Below are 26,072 nucleotides of genomic sequence, written 5' to 3' on the forward strand. Positions count from 1 at the left end.
GAAACAGGAACCTGTCAGAACCTGGTCAGGTGTCATATATTTATCATTAACAGTGTTTACTAAACAATAACGTTATGTGTCACTGTGTGAAGAACCTTGTGATGCTGTTTAGATTTACACAAATAAAACTGAACTGAATAAAGACAATACAATATGACGAATATGAAGCTGAAAGTTTAATCTGAGAACAGCTCCACCTGCTGGACAAACTTCTTTGAACAAAACTGGTTAGAATTTTTACAGAAAAGATCAGGGAATAAATAAATTCAGTGTTTTAACACAATTGATTTTTACAAGGATAATGAATAATAAATACGACAGAGTGTTGGAATATTATGAGAAAAACACAAAATAAGCAGCGAGTCGAACCCTCTCTGGAGTTCCACTGCTTCTGAACCCAAACTCTGATTGTTTCTGGAGAAATTATGAAACTTCTTAGAAGATCAACTGAAACAAATGTTACTTTCGCAGTCAACAACTTTATTCTCAAACAATAACAACTTTGGTTGTCTTTAAAATGTTTCTAATCCTCCATCATCAATTAAACATTAACCCACAGGTTTGTTTCGAGTCAGAGTCCAGGTTCAGGACTCGGAGGTGAGAGAGTCCAGGTTCAGGGTCAGAGTTCAGGACTCTGGTCTGGCATTGGGCCGGATCTTCATCTCGGTGAAGCGGAGCGAGTACTGCCAGCCCGTCCAGCTCGACCACTCCACACCGTCAGCGTAGGAGGCGTGGCCTCCGCTCAGGTATTGGCCGTTCAGGTTGGAGGTGTGACAGTTACGGTACCACCACGCCCCCTGGTAGTACGCTGCACAGTTGTTCTCCGACTGGTCCTGGTCCCTGTCTTTGGTGGTGAACCGCATTCCAGAGTGCTTCAGGAGGGCGTCACCTGGAGAGGTCAGAGGTCATCTGCTGGTTCTGTAGTACAGTGTGCAGTACAATGTGTAGTAATAGTGCAGTAGTAGAAGTACCTGCAGTTCCAGAGAACTGGTCGACGGTCAGCGGGTATCCGTCCTCCTCTGGATTCACTGAGTCTCGACCGACAGAGAAATCGGTGTAACGAGCGAACGCTGTGGCGTTATCAAAGTCAGCCATGTCGATACGTAACTCTACCCCACCTGACCTGGTGAGGGAGTAGATCCTCTGTAGACCTGGGAGACAGACAGGTAGACAGACAGATAGAGCGTCATGAGCTCCTCATCTTTTTGTTTTAATTTACACGACTTTAACTAGTTCACTTAGTTAACTTGTAAACTTAGCAGGGCCGTACCTCAACAACACCTCTCCCTACCTGTAAATCCATTACCTGGTCAACCACCCGGCTCTGTTTGAATCTGCATGTTCAAGTGTAACACGTCAGGATTTAGAATCATCACACCTAGAAACTGCTGTTAAAGTTACTAACGTCCTTTTCATGGCCTCAGATAATGGACTTGTCTCTACACTGGATCTTAGTGCAGCATCTGACACCATAGATGTGCTGATGTAGATCAGGGTAAGTCTTTATCATCAGGACGTCCCAGTGAGTCTGTGAGAAGCTCCAGTTGGTCCAAGATGCTGCAGCACGAGAGCCGACAGGAACCAGAAGAGATCATCTCACTGCTCTGAGCTTCTCTCACTGGCTCCCTGTGAAACTCTGAACATCAAGATCCTGCTCCTCACATGTAAAGTCCTTAACAATCAAACCCTTCATATATCAAGGAGCTCATAACACTGTATTGTACTCATATTCTTTATTTCTTTCTTTACTGTTTTTTTGGCCTGTATTTTTTGGATAGGATAAAGAGCCAGCTGTGAAGGGGGGCACAGAGAGGACATGCAGCAAAGGGCCGCGGGCGGAATCAAACCTTTGGAGCTCCTCCTCCTTCGACCCCTGGTCCACCGTGAACGCGACCCAATGTACTACTTTGCCAGTGTCGAATGGAGAGGGAGGCCCAATCCCAGTAAGAACTAGAGAAGCCTGGCTTCCACGGTCAAACCCAGTTCGGGAGAGCAACTCATTTTTTCATGGTTTTCCATGTAACTTTAATACTTGTTGTTTTTTAAGCATTAACATTTTGTCATGGGGGTTGATTTACACGTCGCTCTGTAACGATTTGTTTTTGCTTTATAAAGTCTTTAATCATTATTGATAATCATCCATCTGCTCAGTTATTCTTTCAGTAAGTGTGTACGTGTGTGTGTGTCCCACCCAGCCAATGTTCTCCTGTTGTTTGTCCGAAGCCGTCTCGGTATGCGTCCCAGCCTCTGAAGAAGTTGACGGACCCATCCTGCCTCCTCTGGATCACCTGCACACACACACACACACACACACACACACACACACACACACACACACACAGATTCAGCAAGTGAAACCAGTTTCCTTCTTTCAGTTCATCTGGTGACCAGCAGAGGGCGCTGCTCTTTGTCTCTGTGTGTGTTTACCGTCCAACCTCCTCCGTCAGTTGTCATGTCACAGTAGACCATGAAGCCGTCGGGGTCATGTGTCGGAAAAACAGAATAAACTCCGTCCTGAGAGACGCCAGACGCCATGACATCACTGCAGTCTCTGGGTCTGACCGCTAAGGGTGAGAGAGCATCACACGGTGAGAGGAAGAGAAAGAGGGCTCTGTAGGAGGAGTTGTAGTTGTTGTGTAGTTGTTGTGTAGTTGTGTACCTCTGTCGTCATTGTGTCTGTGCAGCTCTGCCTTCAGTCTCCTCAGACTCTCAGTCTCCCTCTGCAGGCTGAGCAGAGAATCACTGACACCTGTTGTTATCGTGGACATACCTGAGTGAACGTCCGCCAGCACCTGCAGGGGGGGGGGGGGGGGACATTGACCTGAGGCTTTTATTTTGTACATTTTGAGACTTCCTGGTTCCAGGACTCACCTGCAGGACGCGGCTCTGCTCGCTCTGCAGTCCGTCCAGGCGCTGGTCCAGAACTCCTTGACCTCTTTTCAGCGAATCAGCTTCCACCCTCAGGTTGTGGGCGTGGCCTGATAACACCTTCAGCTCCTCGGCTAGTTTCTGGACCAGTCCTACGTCCTGCCAGTCGTCTGCGTTGTGATTGGTCAGCGCTCGTAGCACGGAGCTTTGCAGCGCCTCCCACCGCAGGAGGCTCTCACCGTAGTCCGGACAGTTGGGGTCCAGGAAGATGCTGATTGGTTCTCCTGCTGTGACACGTGACACTGTCACCAGGGCGCCAGACTCTTTGGAATTGGTTGAAATCACAGGTGAGGACGAGACTCCGCCCCTGTTGACATGGCAACATTGAACCAGGTGAGACAGCGGGACAGACAGGCAGAGAGACAGACAGGCAGAAAGACAGACGGGCAGAGGGACAGACGGGCAGAGGGACAGACGGGCAGAGGGACAGACCGGCAGAGGGACAGACAGGCAGAGGGACAGACCGGCAGAGAGACAGACGGGCAGAGAGACAGACAGGCAGAGGGACAGACGGGCAGAGGGACAGACGGGCAGAGGGACAGACGGGCAGAGGGACAGACGGGCAGAGGGACAGACGGGCAGAGGGACAGACGGGCAGAGGGACAGACCGGCAGAGGGACAGACAGGCAGAGGGACAGACCGGCAGAGAGACAGACAGGCAGAGAGACAGACAGACAGAGAGACAGACAGGTGTTACCTGCTGATGAACGGGAGAGGAAACTGGTTCAGGTACAGGATGGTGACTGTCGCTGTGACGATGGCGGTTGTGACCATCAACACGATGAAGAACCACAACAGGAAGCTGCAGCACTGAACACACACACACACACACACACACACACACACACACACACACATTTCAACATAAACATTACTGTTTGATTTTCATATGAAAACTTGAAATTGACTTTTCATCTTTTTAGATAAACTTGAGTTAAAGTTGTTTTTAAATTCAGATTTAATCTGTGAAGTGAACGACTGCAGCAGATTAGAGACGAGTGTAAATCAAACAGTTTAACTTTAGATTAACAGATTAGCTCTGTGTCGTCTGCTCCACCTCTCTCTCTCTCTCTCTCTCTCTTTCTGTCTGTCTCTCTCTCTCTGCAGATGGACCGTACCATCTGCAGCTGCCTCTGGAGGAGGAGATACTGAAATGGTCCATTCTGTGGACACCTTTATGACGCCTATAAGAGACAGACTCTGACCAATCACTGTGATCATCTTTTACAACATTCGGGACACAACCAGACTACCACAGTACCACAGTACTACTGCACCTCAGTACCACACTACTACAGTACTACAGTACCACTGTACCACATAACTACAGTACCACCATACCACAGTAGTACAGTACCACAGTACCACACTACTACAGTACTACAGTCCTACAGTAATACAGTACCACAGTACTACAGTACTTCAGTACTACAGTACCACAGTACCACAGTACCTAACTACTACAGTACTACAGTACCACAGTACCACAGTACCAAACTACTACAGCACCACAGTACCACAGTACTACAGTACCACAGTACCTAACTACTACAGTACTACAGTACCACAGTACCACAGTACCAAACTACTACAGTACCACAGTACCACAGTACCTAACTACTACAGTACTACAGTACCACAGTACCACAGTACCAAACTACTACAGCACCACAGTACCACAGTACCACAGTACCTAACTACTACAGTACTATAGTACCACAGTACCACAGTACCAAACTACTACAGCACCACAGTACCACAGTACTACAGTACCACAGTACAACAGTACCTAACTACTACAGTACTACAGTACCACAGTACAACAGTACCTAACTACTACAGTACTATAGTACCACAGTACCACAGTACCAAACTACTACAGCACCACAGTACCACAGTACTACAGTACCACAGTACAACAGTACCTAACTACTACAGTACTACAGTACCACAGTACTACAGTACCACAGTACCACAGTACAACAGTACCTAACTACTACAGTACTATAGTACCACAGTACCACATAACCAAACTACTACAGCACCACAGTACCACAGTACTACAGTACCACAGTACAACAGTACCTAACTACTACAGTACTACAGTACCACAGTACTACAGTACTACAGTACCACAGTACCACAGTGCCTCAGTTTGATCCAGACCCCGACCACCAAGGTTCCTCGAGTCTCTCAAACTGCAGCTTGATGCAACAGCTTTTAGTTAAACTGTTGATGAGCTCATTACTTCCTGGGATCTTGGAGAGAACTCATGACCTAAGCAGAACCATGACCATCACACCTTGGGTTTACCACCCGGCCCCTGACATCAGAGTGGACATTGGCTGACACAGCACCTGCTGGGGCTCACCTTGTGTTTGATTGGCCGCTTGCTGTCCAGCTCTGAACTGCTGTTGTTCATGATGGTCCATCGATCGTTCACCATCATCCTGAAACACAAACAGCACAGAAAACATGAAGGTGGCTCATTATCCTCTTTATCACGATGGAGTCTTAGTCCAGGCTCCACCTCCATCAGATGCTGCATTTGAGGACAAGAGGTGTCATAGTGTCTCGACTGTTCTTTCAGACACGTCCTTCCATCCCCACAGCCGGATCCTCCTCAGCTCAACGGATCCCAGGATTCATAGTGCTTCACTGTCAAACCGATTTTCAAAGAGATAATGGCAAACACCAAAATGTCAGATGTTTACACTTTTAAATGTAACAAGCTTCAACTCAACGGAAAAATCAAATCCAATCAATCAAGGGACATTAAAACGTTCATGTTTGAACCTCTTCAATTAACTCTCAACCTGAACTTCTGAAGTGGACATTTTGAATCTCAGAAACCTTAAAGAACCTTTCTGCAGAGAACCAGAGAACCTCCACATTCCATCTCCTGAGGTTCTTCGTAAGACGATGACAGAACACGTGAATAACTTAACCTGTTTACAGTCTGAAGTAGCGTGCAGCAGCTGGTCGTCAGTTCTCTGAGACTCAGTGTCTGTGTCTGTCAGCATCACTTTAATCTTACTGATTAACACATAGGGTTAGAGTTAGAGACTTTAAACACCTCATCACAGTCAAACGTCCCGTTCTAAAACCTCTGATTCTAAAACATCAGATTCTAAAACCTCTGATTCTAAGACATCAGATTCTAAAACCTCTGATTCTAAAACATCAGATTCTAAAACCTCTGATTCTAAAACCTCAGAATCTAAAACCTCTGATTCTAAAACATCAGATTCTAAAACCTCTGATTCTAAAACCTCAGAATCTAAAACTGTGATCAGTTCTTATCTGACCAAAATTTGATTTATTGAGAATCTAAGCTTATTCAGACTAAACAGTTATTTTACAAACAATTTCAATGTGCGTATCGGGTTAAACTTTATTTCATAGCTTAACTTGTTGTCTGTGTCTTATCATCACATAAAACATTCATCATTCAACTGTTTATTAATGTTAGTTATAACATGTTAGAGTTGGTTATAACGGTTTAGTTAGGGTCAGGGTTAGTTATAAAGCACTTGGGTCAGTTGACCTGATATAAACTGATTTATCACCGTATCACCAAAAAAAACAAAAGGAAATATATATGTATATTCTTGCGCTTTCAAATATCAAAAGTTGTTTCAACTTGTTATATTTTCAAACACATGTTTTCTAACAATCATATATAAATAAATCATTTAAATCACATGTATGAAATCAAACCTCCAAAACATTAAGCATGTTATTGCTTTTAAACAAAACTCAGACAGGACGTCTGAGTGATCACTGATATCAACGATCAATTCAATTACCTGTCTGTCTTCAGGATCAACACGACCTCTGACGATGATAAAAATCCAATTGAAAATGTATTTTCAAGTTAAAGCTTCATGACAAGTGGAGACCATCTGCTCTGCAGCAGGCGAGACACTGAGACACTGAGACACGGCAGGCTGATAATCTGATCAGATTTAGTTCACAGTCTGTCACAGTGTTCAGTCACATGCCAACAACATGTTAACCCACAAGTTAAAAACAAGCTGACAACATATAGTTCAACACGCTAACATCTCGCTCACACATGGACTATGATCACAACCAGACTTCGTGATACACAACATGTCTCCTCACATCTTCTACCATCAGGAACTCCTCAGTTCATCTGCTGCTTCATCTCCATCAGACGTGATGTATCAACACTTTACACATGAAGTTACAAACTGGTTCTTCTCATGTAGTGAATCCTGTTGTTGTGTTGATGTGTTGTCTTGTTGTTGTGTTCAGTTCCATCAGCATGTGTGTGTCCTGGGAGAGGATCCTCACATGGGACTGAGCTTCATCACTGATCACTAAGTTTCTGTTTGACTCGTGTTGAGTTAAGAACAGGAAGTTGATCCTTCTGAACATCTATCCAGCTTCATCTTGGTCTTTATGAGTTAGGGGAGGAAGGACCCTTCCTCTTCCTTTGATTATTTTTTACCTCCAGTTTCCATAGTTTGAAAAATCTTGATTATTTGCATTTGATTTCATTTACATTTTGAAAATAAAGTTTACCGTCTGATTGAACTCAATACTTGGTTGGCGTCTTCATTTATGATCTGGTTACAAGGTTGAGACCGATTTCATCTTCTATTTGTTGCTATAACACTAACAACATGAAGTGTCACATGTTACTAACATGCTAAGAACAGTACATGCTAAAAATACAAAATCAGCATGTAGTTCAACACATTAAAAACACAGCTGAGGGTTTCAAACACATTATGATACAGGTGGACAGAGGGAGAGAGAGAGATTAAGATTAAGATGCATTTATTTGTCACAGACACACTCATGCAGGGAGGGAAATGTAACCTCTGCTTTTGACCCATCTGGTGCAGGACACACAGAGCAGTGAGCGACCATGTACGGCGCCCGGGGAGCAGATGTTGGGGGAGTAAGGTGCCTTGCTCAGGGGCACTAGACAGGGTAGGGAGAATCCTCTTGGATTTTTGGACAGATCAATCCAGGTTCGTCTTTTTGTTGTTCCTCCGTGGAGTCGAACCAGAGACCTTTTCTGCCACTAGTCCACCGCCTCACCACAGAGAGAGAGACAGACAGAGAGAGAGAGAGTGAGAGTGACGGACAGACAGAGGGAGAGAAAGAGACACAGACAGACGGAGGGAGAGAGAGAGAGACAGACAGACAGACAGAGAGAGAGTGGCAGGCAGAGGGAGAGAGAGAGAGACAGACAGACAGGGGGAGAGAGAGAGATAGAGACAGGCAGAGAGAGAGACAGAAAGGCAGACAGAGGGAGCGCGAGAGAGAGAGACAGAGAGACAGACAGAGGGAGAGAGAGAGAGACGGAGGGAGAGAGAGAGAGAGACAGACAGAGACAGAGAGAGAGACAGACAGACAGACAGAGGGAGAGAGAGAGAGAGAGACAGCTTTGTGTTATCTGTGTCTCACCTGTGTCTCACCTGTGTCTCACCTGTCTCTCACCTTTGTCTGAACTTTGTCTCACCTGTTTTACCTGTCTCTCCCCTCAGGGGCAGTCAGCTGATCGGCTGTATGAGCTTTGGGATTGGTTCCATGCAGTTTAACTATTCATCTTCATAAATCAAACTGTATCTGTTGGACAGGCTGACATCACAGCAGATCTGACCAATGGGAGGCCAGCGGAGGGAGGAGGATGCTCAGTAGAACAGCTGTTTATGAACATGAGACCAAACACGGAGCTAAAACATCAGTGATCACTTGATCGTATTGATAATAATGACATCACATAATGACATCATTACATCTCTACCAATGTTCTATTATTGATTGATTTGAAGATTATTATCAATCCTTTGATTCTTTGGTGAAGTTAAAATCATCAAAATTACTAAATGTAACAAATAAAGTAGTAGCAGCAAACTCTTTTTTATTGATAATAAATATTTATATTTACATATAAACGTCAATACACAAACGCTAGCATGTTAGCTTCACTAGCTCGAACAGAAGACCATAGGACACACACACACGCACACACACACACTTTTCTGTACGTGAATCTATATGTTTTGTCTATTTATAGTGATGGGGGAGAGAGGGGCGAACGAGCAGTGGATATATATTAACACTGACTCTCTCTCTCCAGAGGGGTCCAAACAGTTACCATGGTGATGAGAAGCTGCCTGGTAACCATGTGACCCTCACAATACCTTTACCCCCCCCCCCCCCCATCCCCTCTGACATCACACTGAGATCTGACACTCGTTCGCCCCGACCTACATAACACAGAGGAGAGAGACAAGAGAGAGAGAGGACACAAGACGTCTTAGCAGCAGCTCGTAGAACTAGAACAAACAGGACCACAGACCAGGACCACAGACCAGGACCACAGACCAGGACCACAGACCAGGACCACAGACCAGGACCACAGACCAGGGGACCCAGCACAACAAGAACCACAAGAACAAACAGAACCACAGACCAGGTTGTGGACCTGACAAGGATTTTAGATCTAATTTAATTTGGTTTGTCCTAAGAGGTAAATCTGTGGTCTTCTGAGTCCTGATGGTTCATTGGTTCCAATTTTGAATGAACTCATCCCGATCGTCTTTCTGCAACCCAGATATTTTCTAAGACACAGACCACCTGTCTCTTTGTCTGGTCTAGAAGGACCTGGTTTACTCTGGTCTGGTTTGGTCCAGTCGGGTCTGGATTGGTCTGGTCTTGTAGGACCCAGGCTGGTCTGGGGACAGTCAGGATGTTCTGGAAGAACACAGCGTGGTCTTGGGACGATGCAGCAGCTGAAGACGGTTGTCTTCTTGATCTCAGAAAGACTCCAGACTCTACCTCAGATAATGACCTGAACCACATCACCACCGCCGCCACAACCAGCAGCAGATCCACCGCTGGACTCACAGACCTGACTGACCACAGCTCGACCTGCAGCCCCCCCCTCAGGCTCGACAGTTTCAACTCCTGCTCCGGTCCAACTAACATCTCCACACTCTTCACCAAGAATCTCCTCACAAGCAGCAGCAGCGCTCAGCGACTGATGGTGAGTCAGCCCCCCCCCCCCCCCCCCCCCCCCACCCACGTTCACCCGACACAAACATCTACAGGAACCAGACTCAGGACTGGACCTGGTGTTAGACCAGGGGTGGAACAGATGTGACCTATGATGGATTTTATGCAGACGATGGTTCAGGTGAGATTCTGTTAACTAATCCTGTAACAATATCAACCTGCCAGCCAATCAGATCAGAGATATGGTGACCCCCCCCCCCCCCCCACACACACACACACTGTTTGTGTTTTAATGTTTTTCTCATCAAAGATTCACATGTTATGAATTATAGAGTGAAGCTGCTTCCCCTACACACATACATTACTACACAAACATACTACACACATATCACACACACACACACACACACACACACACACACACACACACACGCACACACACACACACATACACATACAGACACACACATGCTACACACGCACACACAAATATTATGAGCTCTTTACAGGACAGTTCATTGAAAAGTATAAATTCATCATCTCCTCAACACCATGATGGAGGGGGGGGGGGACTTCTGGAGTTTCAGGGGTGAACTGAGTTAGAGCAGAATATAACACAACTGAAGTAACTGGTGATCAACAACAGATACAAACATAACATGCCTCCATTCTGCTCCTGAGTAGACTCCTGATATCTCCTACGAGGTGCATTCAGGGGCCGATGGACATTCTAAAGTCCACTAGCTTAGCCAACTCAAACCACTTCACCCCCTCTATCATAGTGGTGACTGAAGCTTTGTTCCTTTAAGGTCTGATGTTGCCATTTTATTAATGTAGGTGAGAAGGAGGATTTTAAATTATTCTAAATGTAGCAGGAAGTCAGTGTAGTGAAGCTAACACAGGAGACATGTGGTCTCTGTCCCTGGTTCTCTTCAGGACACGTGCTGCAGCATTCAGGACAAACTGCAGAGTTTCTAACGACTTCCTGCTGGAGCCTGATAATAATTAATTACAATAATCACATCTGGATGGAACAAAGACCAGGACTCATCTTCTGCGTCTTTCTGAGACATGACTGATTTTTTCGATGTAGAAATGTGATTTGAATAAGAATCAATGGACAAATCAGGATCTAAGGAGACTCTGAGATCCCAGATTACATTGTTCTGGTGTTATTGACGAAGTTAAACTGGGTGTCGTCCACAGGTCAAGTTTACAGAGTGTCTCCTGATAATGTTTCCTAGTTGAAGCATATGAATGCTGAATAAAACTGGGCCGAGCACAGAACCCTGAGGAACACCGTGATTAACGTGCGCACAGATGACTCATCATTAATTAACAGAAATTGAAATGGTGCTGACGTTATGATGTCACATGATTATGAGATGATCACATATTATAATGACATTAAAGACATAAACATGATCACAATCGTATTATCGAGTATGATCCTATTCAGACCAAAGTAATTAGAACATACTATTACTCACTAATGCAATGCATGCACATATTATTTAGACTATTTTCCTAATCTGGTTCAAAACAGAATATTGTTTTCCATGAAAATGTCTCTGTTGATTCTATGATGCATGACGGACTCTCTCTCTCTCTCTGTGGCTGTGAGGGCGAGCAGGGCCAGATCCAGCACTGTGTGTGGAGCAGGAAGTGTGTGTCTTATCGCAGGGATCCATCCAGTGTTTTTGTGAGTCTGTTTGTGTGTGTGTGTGTTTCCTGCTATTCTTCTGCCTGTTGGTTCTCACACACACACACACACTGCAGTCTGAAGTATGCAACTTCACACACTCTGTGTCAGATGGAGTCAGATCTGGTTCTAGTTTTGAGACCAGACTTGGTTTTTGTCCTTTCTATATCACCACAAGTTTTAGACCTGGTTCTGGGTTTGATTTGGATTTTTCTGGATCTAAATTTCACCTGGATACGGTCATGTGAAGTCTACATCTGGATCAGATCTGGTTTTAGACCCAGTCCTGTTTTAGATCTGGACCTGGATCACATGTTGACAGATCTGCAGGATTAGAACCAGAGACCTTATGATGCACACGATCCACCGTCTGTGTCGAATCTGCATCGGACAGAACCTTCCTCAGGTGTGTGTATGTGTGTGTTTTTGTGTATCTGGGTTTGGAATGTGTAGGTGTATATGTGTATGTGTTTAAACACGTATGTGTGTGTATATTTGCAGAGTTGAGTTCGATCAAACTTAAAATGAACTAATTCACGTTGATTTGATTTGTGTTTAGTTATGAATCTATGGAGTCTGATCCAGAATCCAGATCCAGAATCCAGACTGTGAGCTTGCGTTGGACTGAGTTCACACATTGTGTTTTTCATTGTGTTTAAATGCAGCCTCAGAAACTGTGGAATCAAACAAACACTAAGTGAGTTCAGTGCTGATCGGGTCCTGATAACTACTGATGAGTTTATTAGTTAGAGTGAGAGCCTGTCAGTGTATGAGTGTGTGTGTGTGTGTGTGTCTGCACAGACAACATGCGGCATGTGGTAAAATGGTGTCACAAAACGGGAGTGTCGTTTACTCTCGCTGGAGTGAAGCCACTTCCGTTCATCACGTGAAACCCGATGAGTTCACAAAAAATATAAACCCTTCATGCATAACACTGTGTGTGAATGTGTGTGTGTGTGTGTGTGTGAGTGTATATGTGTGCGTTTGTGAGTTTGTGTGTGTATGTGTGTGTCTATTGGTATATGAATGTGAGTGTATATGTGTGTATGTGTTAGAGCATATGTGTGTGTGAGTGTGTATGTAAGTGTATATGTGTGTGTGTGAGTGTATATGTGTGCGTTTGTGAGTTTGTGTGTGTATGTGTTTGTCTATTGGTATATGAATGTGAGTGTATATGTGTGTATGTGTTAGAGCATATGTATATGTGTGAGTGTGTGTATGTGTATGTGTATGTGTGATTGAGTGTATATGTGTGTGAATGTGTGTGTATGTGTGAGTAAAGTGTATATGTGTGTGTCTGTGTGTCTGTGTGTGTGTCTGTGTGTCTGTGTGTGTTTGTGTGTGTCTGTGTGTGTTTCTGTGTGTCTGTGTGTGTCTGTGTGTGTGTGTGTGTCTGTGTGTGTGTGTGTGTGTCTGTGTGTGTGTGTGTGTGTGTGTGTGTGTGTCTGTGTGTGTGGGTCTGTGTGTGTGTGTCAGTGTTTCTGTGTGTGTTTCTGTGTGTGTCAGTGTGTCTGTGTGTGTCAGTGTGTCTGTGTGTGTGTCAGTGTGTGTGTGTGTGTCAGTGTGTGTGTGTGTGTGTATCTGTGTGTCTGTGTGTGTGTCTGTCAGTGTGTCTGTGTGTCAGTGTGTGTGTCAGTGTGTGTGTGTGTCAGTGTGTGTCAGTGTGTGTCAGTGTGTGTGTGTCTGTGTGTTTGTGTGTGTCTGTGTGTGTTTCTGTGTGTCTGTGTGTGTCTGTGTGTGTCTGTGTTTGTGTGTGTGTGTCAGTCGTTAAACAAGCTGTTCAAACACTTTGTGTGATTCATGAGGTTTCTCTTCTCTGTGTGCATGGTGACCTGACCTTCTCCCCTGGTGGCCCACGCTGGTTCTGCTCAGTTCTTCTCAGGTTCTGTCTGCAGGTGAAGCTGTTGCTTGTAAACCAGGTTCAGGGCAGAGACCAGGTTCTGTCCGACCCGATCCAGTAGAGAACAATAGTGTTTAAATACCTTCGCCCCAGGGCTCGTCTCCTCAGGCTCAGCTTCATCCCTCCTTCCAGTCTGCACTGAGGAACATTAAACTCCTTTGTGCAGAGAAAAGTTTTGACCTTCTCCTTCGAGCGTCATGGAAACCAAGCTGAGAGCAGCGCCCCCTGCCAGACGGAGGCGGCACTGCAGCACACACACCAGAACTAAACCTCCTTCATCGTTTGATTCCTGCTTAATAACCAATACTTATTGATTGAATGTATTGAAAAGATGAACATATTGATTCGATGTGTTGACACTGTTTGAACTCTTTTGAAGCTTGTAGATGTTTCAGTTGTTCAGTTAAAAACTACTTTACATTTTGTACTGAGGGGGCGCTGTCTGAGCAGCTGACAGCTTCTTCGTGTTCTCTCAGGTGACCATCGTCCGAGGATCAGATGGATTTGGATTCACAATCTGCTCCGACTGTCCAGTTAGAGTCCAGGCTGTCGATCCTGGTGAGCAGAGTCATGTGATCTACAGCTCTTCTGATTGGCTGTCTGCAGTGTTCGGTTCTAAGTGGCGTCAGATTTAGTTGATGACCTGTTTGTCTTCAGGAGGTCCGGCTCATCGGTCTGGACTCCGTCAGGGAGACTTGGTCCTGCAGCTGAACGGACTTCCTGTGGAAACCTGGAAGTGTGTGGAGCTCGCCCACACCATCAGGTAACCCCCCCCCCCCTCAGAGCCTGACCCTGCTGACACCAACATTTATTATCTGACTTTTCGACTGATCAGGCCCCCCCCCATACTGACATCGCTCAGTCAGCTGTTTCACACATTCTCTGCCTGTCTGTCTGTCCCTCTGCCTGTCTGTCTGTCCCTCTGCCTGTCTGTCTGTCCCTGTACCTGTCTGTCTGTCCCTCTACCTGTCTGTCTGTCCCTCTGCCTGTCTGTCTTTCAGGACTTGTCCGTCTCAGATAGTGTTGGTTGTGTGGAGAGGTTTACCTGACCTCATGGCAGGAAGTGAAGCTTTGCTCGGCCGACGGACACACAACACCGTGAGTCTTCCTGAATCTACACACAGACACAGCAGGAGAGAGTGAAGCTAACGGTCGTCATGGTAAGCTGATCTTCGTCTGTCTCCTAGACGACAGGCATGTTGCCTGACCCCGCCCACAGGAAACAGGATCGCAGACCGGCTCAGAACTCCGTGGTCCGCGCCAGTCTTGCGGCTCTGGGTTCTCTGTGGAGGGACAGGAAGCACGAGAATGAGGAGGAAGAACAGGAAGTGACTGAGTACTCCTGCAGCAACACCACACTAAAGGGCACCCGTGTGACATCATCAAATGGAGACAATTACATCATCCTGTCACCTGTCAATCCAGGAGCACAGGTGAGTCTGAGCCAGGACGTAGAGCATAGAACCTTCACTAGAACTAGAGCGCTCTGTTTCCACTAGAACTTTGTAAAGAACAAGCACGTCACTGACAGAGAACCGCACAATAATCTGATGGTAGTATCTATCACTGAAACATAAATGATGGCCCTGGCCTCACCTAGAACCTCATCCAACCCAAAGGACAACACTGAGAACTGGGTCAGACACAGAACCGAACCAGATAACTTCTTCTCTTCTTGCCATAGAAAAGTTCACACAGAAAAAGAATGTCAGTGAAAAGAACCATTCCCATGTTCCGTCTCTGTTTCAGCACCTGCTTCCAGTTTGTCATGACAGGAACGCGACAATCAGTACGTCCTCCGATCTAAATGTTGATTATCTTAAACATCAATCAATATATCAATTATTCATTGATATATTTGTGTCATTGATCACCAGGTCCTTTGTACCGGACTCACCCCAGCAGAGGTCAGAACCTTCTCCAGGACCCTCGACCTGAGTCATCACAGCAACTGTTCACAAGCCGCACTACCACCCGGGCCCGGCCCCTCTCCTCCTCTTCTTCGGCCACGCCCAATGATTATGGCAACTACCAGAACTGCACCATCGTCCAATCACATCTGCCCTGCTCTTCTTATGAAAGCTACATGACACTGGCACCAAAAACCCTCATCTTCCCCATCTTTGTCCAGGTTAGAACTGTGTACCTTTAACCTAAGTCAGAAGCAGGCCTCATATCAGAACCAATGATCTTTAATTTCAACGTCTTTTTCTACATCGGGACCTTGAAACTTACACTGAACCGATCTAAAGCAGTTTTCAGACCTGACCTCAAGTTCAAATCCGGAATTGTGTTTCCCAGCTGAACAACGCAGCAGCAGGTTTTCTGCACTGACTCGTTCACAACAGCATCAGATCCTCCTCATTGTTCCGGTGAGAGGTGGAGCAGCCGGGTGCAGCAGACTCAGACAGGAAGTGACCTGTTAACTCCGTCATGTGATAGAAGCGTCATCACGCCACTTGCTTGCAGTTAATCCTGCAGAAAATCTCCTGCTGTGTTCAAATCGGATTGTTCTAACTTTCTGTGGACTTTATACCAGAGGAATCGAACGTCTGCAGATAATCCAGAGGCTCGCAATCAGACATTTGAGTTCAGTGCATGTTTGAAATCAGCTTAATCGAGAACATATCCTACAATATCATCTTGGAACCTCGAAAGGTACAGAGAACTTAAAGCTAACATGGAGCTCAATAATAAAATATTAGAAATAAAAACCCTGATTGAACCTTAAATGTAAATCCAACATGTATTCTTAGAAACAAAGACTGCTTTGTGTTTGTGTCTTGTAGATCAGAAATTAGAAATAGTTCAAGAGTATTTCATCTGATTAAGGGCATACACCGTAACCTCTACCCTGACCTAGAACTAACAATTCAATATTAGAGAATCTGTTTTAGGGTCTGAGCACAGAATGACATTCTAGAAGAAACTGAAAAAGTCAAGATCGCTAACGATCTGAACTGGAACATAAACGACGACATCCTAAAGCAGAATCAAAGCTTGAACCTTCTTTTTCATCTGAATTTTTCTAGAACCTTGGAGTTATAAACTCAGTCCGAGGCTGAAGAAATGTAGAATAATGAATGAACACTTAATTTACACTCTTAGTTCGGACCCCAAAGCAGAGACTGAATACAGGGGGAGATAAACAAAGAGTTTATAAGAAGCAACGAAGAGCCGGCTGGACACCAAGGATGGAACGAGTGCAGAGCACATGAAGGAAACTGCTCTGAGCTGCGAACACAGTGAAGTGGACAAAAGATGTAGAGCGACGTAAACCTACAACAAACACAGAATCTGTTCAACAATAACTCAACATCATTACCCTGAACTCAAATATAGAACCTAATGTAGAACTGTTAGAACCAAACTTTTCAAGTTTCGTGTTCGAGCTGAAAATTCTGTTTCCACTCAGGATTTCTTGTGGATTAATGTTTGAATTGTAATTGTTGTTTGTATTTTCTGCTCTTGTTGTTCTTGTTGACTTTAGCCTCTTGATCTGTGCAGCGCTGACAGAACCTTACTGATGTCAGAGGAAATCATTCTACACCAAGCTAGGCTGCTGCCTGCAAAGGTAACAGCTCATAGTACAGCTAACAGTTCTCAAAGTCACATGGACTCCAGAGGCAGCGTGTGTATCACTACATTGTGTTTGTGTGTGTGTGTGTGTTTCAGGTGACAGTGTTGATCTACAACGACCTGCTGCTGTTAACCAGAGAGGACGAGGTCGGCCGCTGTAACGTCCTGCAGAGTCCAGTGTTCCTGAACACACTGCAGCTCAGAGAGGGTAAGAATGTTGTATTATTGGGGTGTTGTTGTGTTACTAATGTGTTTTGTTATTGTGGTATTGTGTTGTTGTTGTTGTGTTGCAGTGTCGTCAGAGCCCCTCCTCATCCACCTGGTGCAGTCGTCTCAGACGTGTTTTCGTTTCGCCTTCATACTCGAGTGTTTCAGCATCGACCAAAAGATCAGAGTCCGTCTCTGCCTCCGAGACAACATCCACCAGCAGCTGGTCAACACAGACATGTCCACGAGTCACCAGGTACAGACATCTGGTGACCTTTCACCTTTCACCTACGACCTCTTGTTTTTTTAAAGGTTTCATCTTCCAAGGAAGGATCTATATTGTTATTTAGGTCTATAGAGTCAAATTAAGTGTGACCTTTATGACCTCTTTATCCTCTGTGTCCTCTGTGTCCTCTGTGTCCTCTGTGTCCTCTGTGTCCTCTGTACCCTCTGTGTCCTCTGTGTCTTCTGGGCCCTCTGTGTCCTCTGTACCTCTGTGACCCCTATGACCTCTGTGAACTTTGTGCACTCTGTGTCCTCTGTGTCCTCTATGACCTCTGTGTCCTCTTTCTCCTCTGTGAACTTTGTGTCCTCTGTGTCCTCTGTATCCTCTGTGTCCTCTGTGTCCTCTGTGTCCTCTGTATCCTCTGTACCCTCTGTGTCCTCTGTGAACTTTGTGCACTCTGTGTCATCTGTGTCCTCTGTACCCTCTGTGTCCTCTGTGAACTTTGTGCACTCTGTGTCATCTGTGTCCTCTGTGCACTCTGTGTCCTCTTTGTCCTCTGTGTCCTCTGTGTCCTCTGTGTCCCCTGTGTCCTCTGTGTCCTCTTTGTCCTCTGTGTCCTCTGTGTCCTCTGTGTCCTCTTTGTCCTCTGTGTCCTCTGTGAACTTTGTGTCCTCTGTGTCCTCTGTGTCCCCTGTGTCCTCTGTGTCCTCTGTGTCCTCTTTGTCCTCTGTGTCCTTTGTGTCCTCTGTGTCCTCTGTGTCCTCTTTGTCCTCTGTGTCCTCTGTGTCCTCTGTGTCCCCTGTACCCTCTGTATCCTCTGTGAACTTTGTGTCCTCTGTGTCCTCTGTGTCCCCTGTGTCCTCTGTGTCCTCTGTGTCCTCTGTGTCCTCTTTGTCCTCTGTGTCCCCTGTGTCCTCTGTGTCCTCTGTACCCTCTGTGTCCTCTGTGTCCCCTCCCATCCTCCCCCACAGCTCTCGCACCTCCCCTCAGATTTCAGTCTTCTCTCTCTTCATCAGTCGGACCTCCTCTATCGTTCGTCCTCTCCTTTCTCCTCAACTGACCCTCCCCTGCTCCCCCCCTCTTCCCCCTACTTCCCCCTCTGTGACATCCCCCCCTCCCTCTCTCCCCCCTCCCCCAGCTCCTCCTCCACTCCTCCTCCTCCCTCCTTCACCCCCTCACCTCCCTCCAGGACGATCAATGGCCTGCCTCACTCCCCCCCCCTTTCCTTTCCCTCCTCCTCCACCAGGAGTCCAGTGTGGAAGGAGAGAGGGAAAGCGGACGAAGACGAGAGGAGGAAGAGGAGGAGGGAGGAGGACGAAGATGAGGACGTGGAAGAGCGGCAGCAGGGGGAGGGGGAGAGTGCCTCTGAAACATCGGAGAGTGTGGGAGGGGGGGGGCTCCTGCTGAGCCCTACCCAACTCTACTCAAGGGAGGAGGAACAAAATGAGGAGAGAGATGAAAAAGTAAAGGAGTTGGACTCCGCCCACAGAGCTGCAGGTAAGTCAGCTGATGAGTCACAGTGACGTCATCAGTGACGTCATCAGTGATGTCACACGTTGATGAGTCATCTCTGTCCTGATTGGTTGATCGATTGATTTTTGCTCAGTTCTGCGTCGCTCGCTCTCGGAGGGTTCACTGCTGCGGGACCCTCCATCACCCCACTTCCTATCGGACAGCGCCATCCACCAACTCACCTGCCCTTTGACCTCTGACCCCGACCCCCTCCCCAGCTCCCCCTGCACTCTGAGAAAACAGCTGACCAGTGAGGGGGGGACTCTACTGCTGCTCAACAGCAACAAGGTAGAGTGTCAGTCGGTCGAGTCCAACACCAGAACAGATCAGACGGGGGTCTCATTTATAAATGTTCCACTTCTCATGGAAACGTTGGGATTTTTAAAATGATCTTAACGGGAAAATCTGCTGATTCCACACAAACACTGAAGCATGTGGACGAACGTGAGGAGGTGAACTGAGGCAGGTTGTTGATCCACTTCATCACTGACATTAAAACCAACAGCTTCAGTTGTTATCGCACAACAAATCTGCTCCACACAAAGCTTTTAATTGCAAAATATATAAAACAATTTACAGCAAATTACGTTCAGATGATAATAAACAGCAGAGTTACACAGCCCAGTCATTTATAGTTTATAATAATATCTTCTATCACTGTGCGTGTATCATCAAATCACTGCAGTGAACGTGACTGAGCCACAGAGCGACCTGGAGATCACTCACAAGACAGAGTGGAGAGCTGAGGATCCACTGATGTGAGGGAATCGGTCCGATGCTCTAAATAAATAAATACTGACGTGACTCTGGAGCGTGAAGCTGCAGATGGAAGCAGGTGAATGGATGAGATGATCAGCTGATCTAGATTCTATAGATCTGTGATCTCTGAGCTGAACTGAGTCCAGTATTAGATCGACTGACGGAACCGAACCATCCCAGGTCAAACACCAGCTTATAAATATAATTCAGCAAAAATCAATAGATTGAGGAGATCACATCTGTCTCTGAATTTAATAATCCTGCAGTTATGGATAATTAAAACATGAACATGAGATACAACAAGTTCCCTCACATTCTGACACTGTGTGTTTGGCTCCACCTTTGAATTTGGTCTTTTCTTATTTCAGTCTCTCTCTCTCTCCCTCTCTCTCTCTCTCTCTCTCTCTCTCTCTCTCTCTCTCTCTCTCTCTCATTAATCACATCACTGCTGTCCCATAAAATGTCTCTTCACCTCCACCTCACTAACAAACACCTCATCCTCTTCTCATCGCTTGATGCAGTGACTCTGTCAGGACTCAAGGTGGAAACCCATTGGTCAGCAGCATCATTTAATATTCAGGAGGTGCTTTGCATTGACCATTTATGGTAGAAAGTGGGCGTGTGGAGGGCGGAGTTAGAGGCAGATCCACGTGGGAGCGTTTGCAGGTGGACTGTGATTTATAAAGTGAACTCTGTGTTCAGGTGTGCGTGTGCATGGTTTTATAAAGAGGAATTTCCTTTTGCATACACCATTTCTGGCTTTTGTGCACACGTACACTTTAGTATGAATCTTGAGCTCTGTTTTATAAATGAGACCCCTGATCCAGACTGAGTCTGATAGAACCTGATAGAACCTGATAGAACCTGATAGACTCTGATAGAACCTGATAGAACCTGATAGAACCTGATAGAACCTTATAGACTCTGATAGAACCTGATAGAACCTGATAGAACCTGATAGAACCTGATAGAACCTGTTCTATCAGAGTCTGACCATCTGTTGTTTTGTTTGTTCAGGACTCTGAGTTCAGGAACCTTCACCTAACGAACAAGACTGAGAGTCTGTACGTAAACACACACTTTGTTTTTGTTTTTGTTTACACTTCCTGTTTGCCTCACTTGTTGACTGGTCTCCTCAGAGATCCAGATGTTCGGTGTAATCGCTCATTTCTACGGCTTCAAGAAAACTGTACCCGCTTCCATGGAAACAGCTTGGAGAAAGCTCTTAGAAACAACAGGTAGGAACACCCTAACCCTAACTCTAAACCTAACCCTAACCCTAACTCTAACCCTAACCCATCCTGGCCTCTAAAGCCTGGTCACTGTTCAAAGCCTAACCCTAACCCTAACCCTAACCCAACCAATCAGGATGTCTTTCTGAGATTCAGACGAACTTCACTTAAATATCACAGTCTGGCTCAGTGGTCACATGACGCTGGTTATCAACTTGTTAATTTAACTCAGGTATACAAGATCAAGATCTGAACGCATGAACATGAAAGGGGCGGGGTTTACTGCATATGACCAATCACAGACATGGACAGTTTGACTGACAGCAGAGCTGAGGATCAAACTGTGGTATAATAAAAATCAGAGGAGAACAAACATCCAGAATAAAAGAAACAGTAACAGCTGTTAAAACATCTGATGGTGTCAATGTGTAAGTAACAGCGCTCCCTGGTTACATTTGGTAAAAATACATCACGTGTCCTTGATAAAATAACGTGTGAGAACGGGATAAATAACTCGAGGCCACGAGATCTGAAAGTGTGTTTTACTAACAAGACGAGTGGAAGTGAAGAAGCCTCTTGACCAGAAAAGTTAGAATCACATGATGTAGACAAACCAGAGGTGGCAAAAGTACTCTTTGCTTTTTTTTTCTTTACTTAAGTATAAGTACATAGACTTGTATATAAAAAGAGGGGGGCTATCACAAGGTAAATCTGGAAACTATCGGTCCCCCAAATAAATATTTATGGGTTAGGGTCTATCACGTTTGATCTCTTATCTCAAACTTTACCTGCAGCAGGTTAGCTGCTCAGCTTTATGTGAGTCCATTGGATCTTTACTGTTTCATATGTCTGAGGTGCGTTTGTTTTTCAGACCATCTCCAGGGGAAGTGCTGAGGTGGGCAGAGAGTCTGGAGGCTCTGCTGACCAATCAGTGTAAGGCATTCTAATTCCTATTTGTCAGTGAGGGGAGGAGCTTGAACAATGACAGTGTGTTCCTATTGGTTGAACCGTCTCTTTTTCCGTTGGTTAGATGGTCTGGCAGTGTTCCGACACTTCTTGAGGTCAGAGTTCAGCGAGGAAAATCTGGATTTCTGGTTGGCTGTAGAGAGATTCAAAAGGATACGCCCCCTCATGGCTGTCAGAGCTATGAAAATCTATGAGGAGTTTATTTCTACCACTGCAGCAAGACAGGTACCGTCTGTCTGTCTGTCTGTCTGTCTGTCTGTCCTGTGATTGGTCATGTGATTTTCCCTTACCTCTGTTTGTAGGTCAACTTGGACTCAACTGTCAGAGAATCGACCAATCAGAGCCTGCTTCTCGGAGTTAACCCCGCCTCCTTCCAGTTGGCCCAGGATCAGATTTTTGGTCTAATGGAGACTGACAGTTACCCACGATTCCTACAGTCCCTTCTTTATGCCCAGTTGGCCAATCATAGAGGAGCTGGGTTTGTCAGTCAATCATGAGAGAAACAGGAAGTGGATCAAAGTGAAGAGGGAACTGATCTCATTCAAAGTTCAGATCTGATGATCTGATTGGCTGTAAGGTTTTCTAATAGAGGAAGAAATCTTTCCAGGTGCATGATGGTAACTGTAGGCTGCATCTTGTTGCTCTGACTTCGAGTTATTTTTTAGTTGTGAATATAAACATTCATGTTCCCAGCTGATGAATCCTACGGATGTATCCTGTAGCCACATGACCAGATAGCTGCAGAGCTAATGGCATATTAAAGTTAGCAGTAGAGGATTATATACCATATATATATATTTAGGTCATCACTATATAATGTCTTCTGTGTAGAGGACTATATGCTATATATTTTTCATATTCTCTGCATCGATTAATTTTCACAGGAGCATCACTAACAACAACATGAAACAACAATGTAGCTCTTTTAAAGTCCCACACTGAATTTTAAATGTTTATTATACTCTTAGTATTAAAACTAAACTCAGTTTAAAACACGTTGAATTTTTAAATGTAGAAATAAACACGTTTGTCTCAGATGTTCTGCTCTTATTCACATTTATACGAACCTTCTTTACTGCAATGCATGATGGGATATGTTACCTGGTGATTGACTATAGCGTCCGTTTTCCTATAAAAGGCCGCTAAGAGGCTTAAGTGGGCTCCAGGCTGTTACGCGTCGTACAATGAATCCAAGTCTGGTGATGAATATAGTTTGAGAATTTTATTGCTGTAGACCGAATGACAATTAATGAATGAAAACATGGTTGTTTGACGACGACGACGACGACGACGACGGTAAACAGAAAATATAATCAGGTGCGCCACTAACCCCCTTTCTCCCCCCCCTCCGCTGATCTGACTGCCCAGGTATATAGATTAAGCCACACCCATGTGTCAATCAAATGGAAGTGACATGATCCAAAACAGTGTGACTAACCTTTCAAAATAAACAATAAACAAACAGACCAAATATGCATTTTGGCCCCTACATTGACTATCAGTTGTCGATGATGCATTGTGGGAAACAATGAGTTCCCTGTATAGGGTACAAAAACTTCACTAAGCATTTGGACAGAGCTACAAAATTGCAGATTCACTATATAGAGATTAAAGTATCACATGTTACACAGAGTACCATATGTGTGTCCAGATAGTACAACATGAGTACACAGAACAACATGAGAGGACAGATGGTACCACATGGTAGTACACATGTAGTACATGTGTGCACAGGGTACTACATGTCACTCAATCAACCACATGTTATTTGTCTCACAGATGTTCACAAGGATCAACTTCCTGTTCTTAACTCAACAAGAGTCAAACAGAAACTTAGTGATCAGTGAATAAACTCAGTCCCAAGTGAGAATCCTCTCCCAGGAGTACACAAAGTACTTTGTATGTGTACAGAGTACTACATGTGTGCACTCTGTGTTCTAAATGTGAATACACAGAGTTAGCAGATTATTCAGATTTAGTCGTGTCTAGTTTTTTAATAAAAAGAATAAATGTGATAGATGACTGTCTTCCTGCTTCTTCTTCGTAGGTTTATTTGTCGCAGATGTATGTGTGTGTGCGTGTGTGTCTTTGTGTGTGTCTGCTAAGTGTGTGTGTGACAGTTCAGTTGAATTTATCTTTAACCTCTGGACAATGTCAAGTTATTTAAAGACTAAAAGACAAAGAGCATTATGGGTAATCACAGTCCTTATCACAGTAGGGAATGTTAATGATGAGCAACAAGAGCAACACACACATAGAGACCCCACACACACACTCAAACACACACACACACACACACACACCTACTTAAACATAAACACACACATCCTATGTATTAACACTTTAAACATTACAAACTGGTTCTTCTCATGTAGTGAATCCTGTTGTTGTGTTGATGTGTTGTTGTGTTGATGTGTTCAGTTCCTTCAGCATGTGTGTGTCCTGGGAGAGGATCCTCACATGGGACTGAGCTTCATCACTGATCACTAAGTTTCTGTTTGACTCGTGTTGAGTTAAGAACAGGAAGTTGATCCTTGTTAACATCTATGAGACAAACTGGGAATATGAGACAAACTGGGAATATGAGACAAACTGGGATTGCTGAATATGGACTTTACAACTAAAACGTGATAATTGATTGATGTTATGTTCTGGCAGTTTGTTGCAATAGTAACAGAGTCAGAGTTAAACTTATCAAAGACTTTTGATTAAACCTGAATTCTGGTTCAAACTGGTTCTTTGTTCTGGAAACTTCTTATCTTCTGTGAGTGTTTCTATTCCAGTTTTTCCATATTTGGTCGTATGCTCTCTATCTCTCTCTCTCTCTCTCTCTCTCTCTCTCTCTCTCTCTCTCTCTCTCTCTCTCTCTGTCATTCTCTCCTGCCTCACTCGCCCCGCCTCTGGCTCTCATAAAACCTCATCCATCTCCGTCCGTCCTCCGTCTGTCCTCCGCTCTGCAGCACGATGGCTCCAAAGAAAGTGGAACCGAAGAAGACAGAGGTGAAGAAGGTGGAGGTGAAGAAAGAGGAGCCTCCTGCTGCTCCGGCGGCTCCAGAGACCAAACCTCCGGAGGTCGACCTGAAGAGCGTGGTGGTTGAGTTCACTCCAGATCAGGTCGAGGAGTTCAGAGACGCCTTCACGCTGTTTGACGAGACGCCCGCTGGTGAGATGAAGATCAGCTACGCTCAGTGCGGCGACGTGATGCGAGCGCTCGGCCACAACCCGACCAACGATGACGTGCTGAAGCTGCTGGGGAGGCCGAAGGTGGAGGAGCTGAACGTCAAGCTGCTGGACTTCGACAGCTTCCTGCCCATGTTGCAGCACGTGGCCAGATCCAAAGAACAGGGCACGTTCGAGGACTTCGTGGAAGGTCTGAGGGTCTTTGACAAGGAGGGAAACGGAACAGTGATGGGGGCGGAGCTCCGCCATGTCCTCGCCACCCTGGGAGAGAAGATGACAGAGGATGAGGTGGACCGACTGATGGTGGGACAGGAAGACGCCAACGGACACATCAACTACACCGAGTTCGTCAAACACGTCTTGGCTGGATAAACGTGAAATAAACGTCAATGTGTCCTTTTATCACCAAGTGCTGTTGTTTATTGACAAACATGTTTAATGAACTCTTCTAAATAAATCATCTTCATATCAAAGAAATATTTACAGTCAATTTATTAAGACAAAACCTTCAAAACAGTCAATTGAAAACAAAAAACTCAAAGACAAGAAGTGAAAATAATATATAATATCACAAAGGGGGTTAGGGAATTGATATAACTCAATCGAAAACACACACACACACATCTACAAACTCACACACTCAAACACAGACATCTACGCAAACACACACACACACATACACACACACAAACTCCAAAACACACATCTACACACATGACACACACACTGACACACACATACAGGCACATACGCATATACACACGCACACTCCAAATCACACATGACACACACATGACACACACATGACACACACATGCACACACACTACACCCTACACACAGTGAGGTAAAGAACTGGGCTCTCATTTATAAAACTGTGCGT

General features: G+C 45.2%; 3 protein-coding genes and 1 long non-coding RNA gene across 7 annotated transcripts; 3 read left to right on the plus strand and 1 right to left on the minus strand.

Annotated features, from left to right (window-relative positions):
* Nucleotides 1–192: 192 nt before the first annotated feature.
* fibcd1a (fibrinogen C domain containing 1a) lies at nucleotides 193–13,745 on the minus strand. 3 transcript variants are annotated; one of them, XM_053421274.1, is made up of 9 exons: nucleotides 13,612–13,745; nucleotides 5,300–5,378; nucleotides 3,626–3,738; nucleotides 2,872–3,235; nucleotides 2,660–2,792; nucleotides 2,428–2,564; nucleotides 2,192–2,288; nucleotides 972–1,151; nucleotides 193–889 (listed from the first exon to the last, which is right to left on the minus strand). In XM_053421274.1, exons 1-9 carry the CDS (start codon nucleotides 13,647–13,649, stop codon nucleotides 627–629), a joined length of 1,404 nt encoding a protein of 467 aa, XP_053277249.1. In that variant the 5' UTR covers nucleotides 13,650–13,745; the 3' UTR covers nucleotides 193–626. The 3 variants fall into 3 exon arrangements, with proteins under 3 accessions (XP_053277249.1, XP_053277250.1, XP_053277248.1); XM_053421275.1 differs by having other exon boundaries at nucleotides 13,467–13,724; XM_053421273.1 differs by lacking the exon at nucleotides 13,612–13,745 and having other exon boundaries at nucleotides 5,300–9,102.
* Nucleotides 2,834–7,496, plus strand: LOC128438654 (uncharacterized). Its single transcript, XR_008338363.1, has 2 exons — nucleotides 2,834–3,215; nucleotides 4,036–7,496. It is a non-coding gene; the product is annotated as an uncharacterized LOC128438654 (long non-coding RNA).
* LOC128438652 (regulator of G-protein signaling 3) lies at nucleotides 11,591–24,745 on the plus strand. Of its 2 annotated transcripts, none has more exons than XM_053421272.1 (17): nucleotides 11,591–12,035; nucleotides 14,006–14,087; nucleotides 14,190–14,292; nucleotides 14,531–14,627; nucleotides 14,717–14,962; nucleotides 15,279–15,318; nucleotides 15,407–15,660; nucleotides 17,020–17,103; nucleotides 17,205–17,316; nucleotides 17,402–17,571; nucleotides 18,513–19,038; nucleotides 19,148–19,341; nucleotides 20,830–20,876; nucleotides 20,952–21,050; nucleotides 21,916–21,977; nucleotides 22,075–22,235; nucleotides 22,313–24,745. In XM_053421272.1, the coding sequence occupies exons 1-17, from the start codon at nucleotides 11,979–11,981 to the stop codon at nucleotides 22,505–22,507; spliced, it is 2,529 nt and encodes an 842-aa protein (XP_053277247.1). In that variant the 5' UTR covers nucleotides 11,591–11,978; the 3' UTR covers nucleotides 22,508–24,745. The 2 variants fall into 2 exon arrangements, with proteins under 2 accessions (XP_053277247.1, XP_053277246.1); XM_053421271.1 differs by having other exon boundaries at nucleotides 11,592–12,035; nucleotides 14,187–14,292.
* A 178-nt stretch (nucleotides 24,746–24,923) lies between these two features.
* On the plus strand, nucleotides 24,924–25,592 carry LOC128438982 (myosin light chain 4-like). Its single transcript, XM_053421773.1, has one exon. It carries the CDS (start codon nucleotides 24,975–24,977, stop codon nucleotides 25,560–25,562), a length of 588 nt encoding a protein of 195 aa, XP_053277748.1. The 5' UTR covers nucleotides 24,924–24,974; the 3' UTR covers nucleotides 25,563–25,592.
* Nucleotides 25,593–26,072: the final 480 nt, after the last annotated feature.

Source organism: Pleuronectes platessa, chromosome 4 (assembly GCF_947347685.1).
Source record: "Pleuronectes platessa chromosome 4, fPlePla1.1, whole genome shotgun sequence".
In the NCBI taxonomy this organism is placed as follows: domain Eukaryota; kingdom Metazoa; phylum Chordata; class Actinopteri; order Pleuronectiformes; family Pleuronectidae; genus Pleuronectes; species Pleuronectes platessa.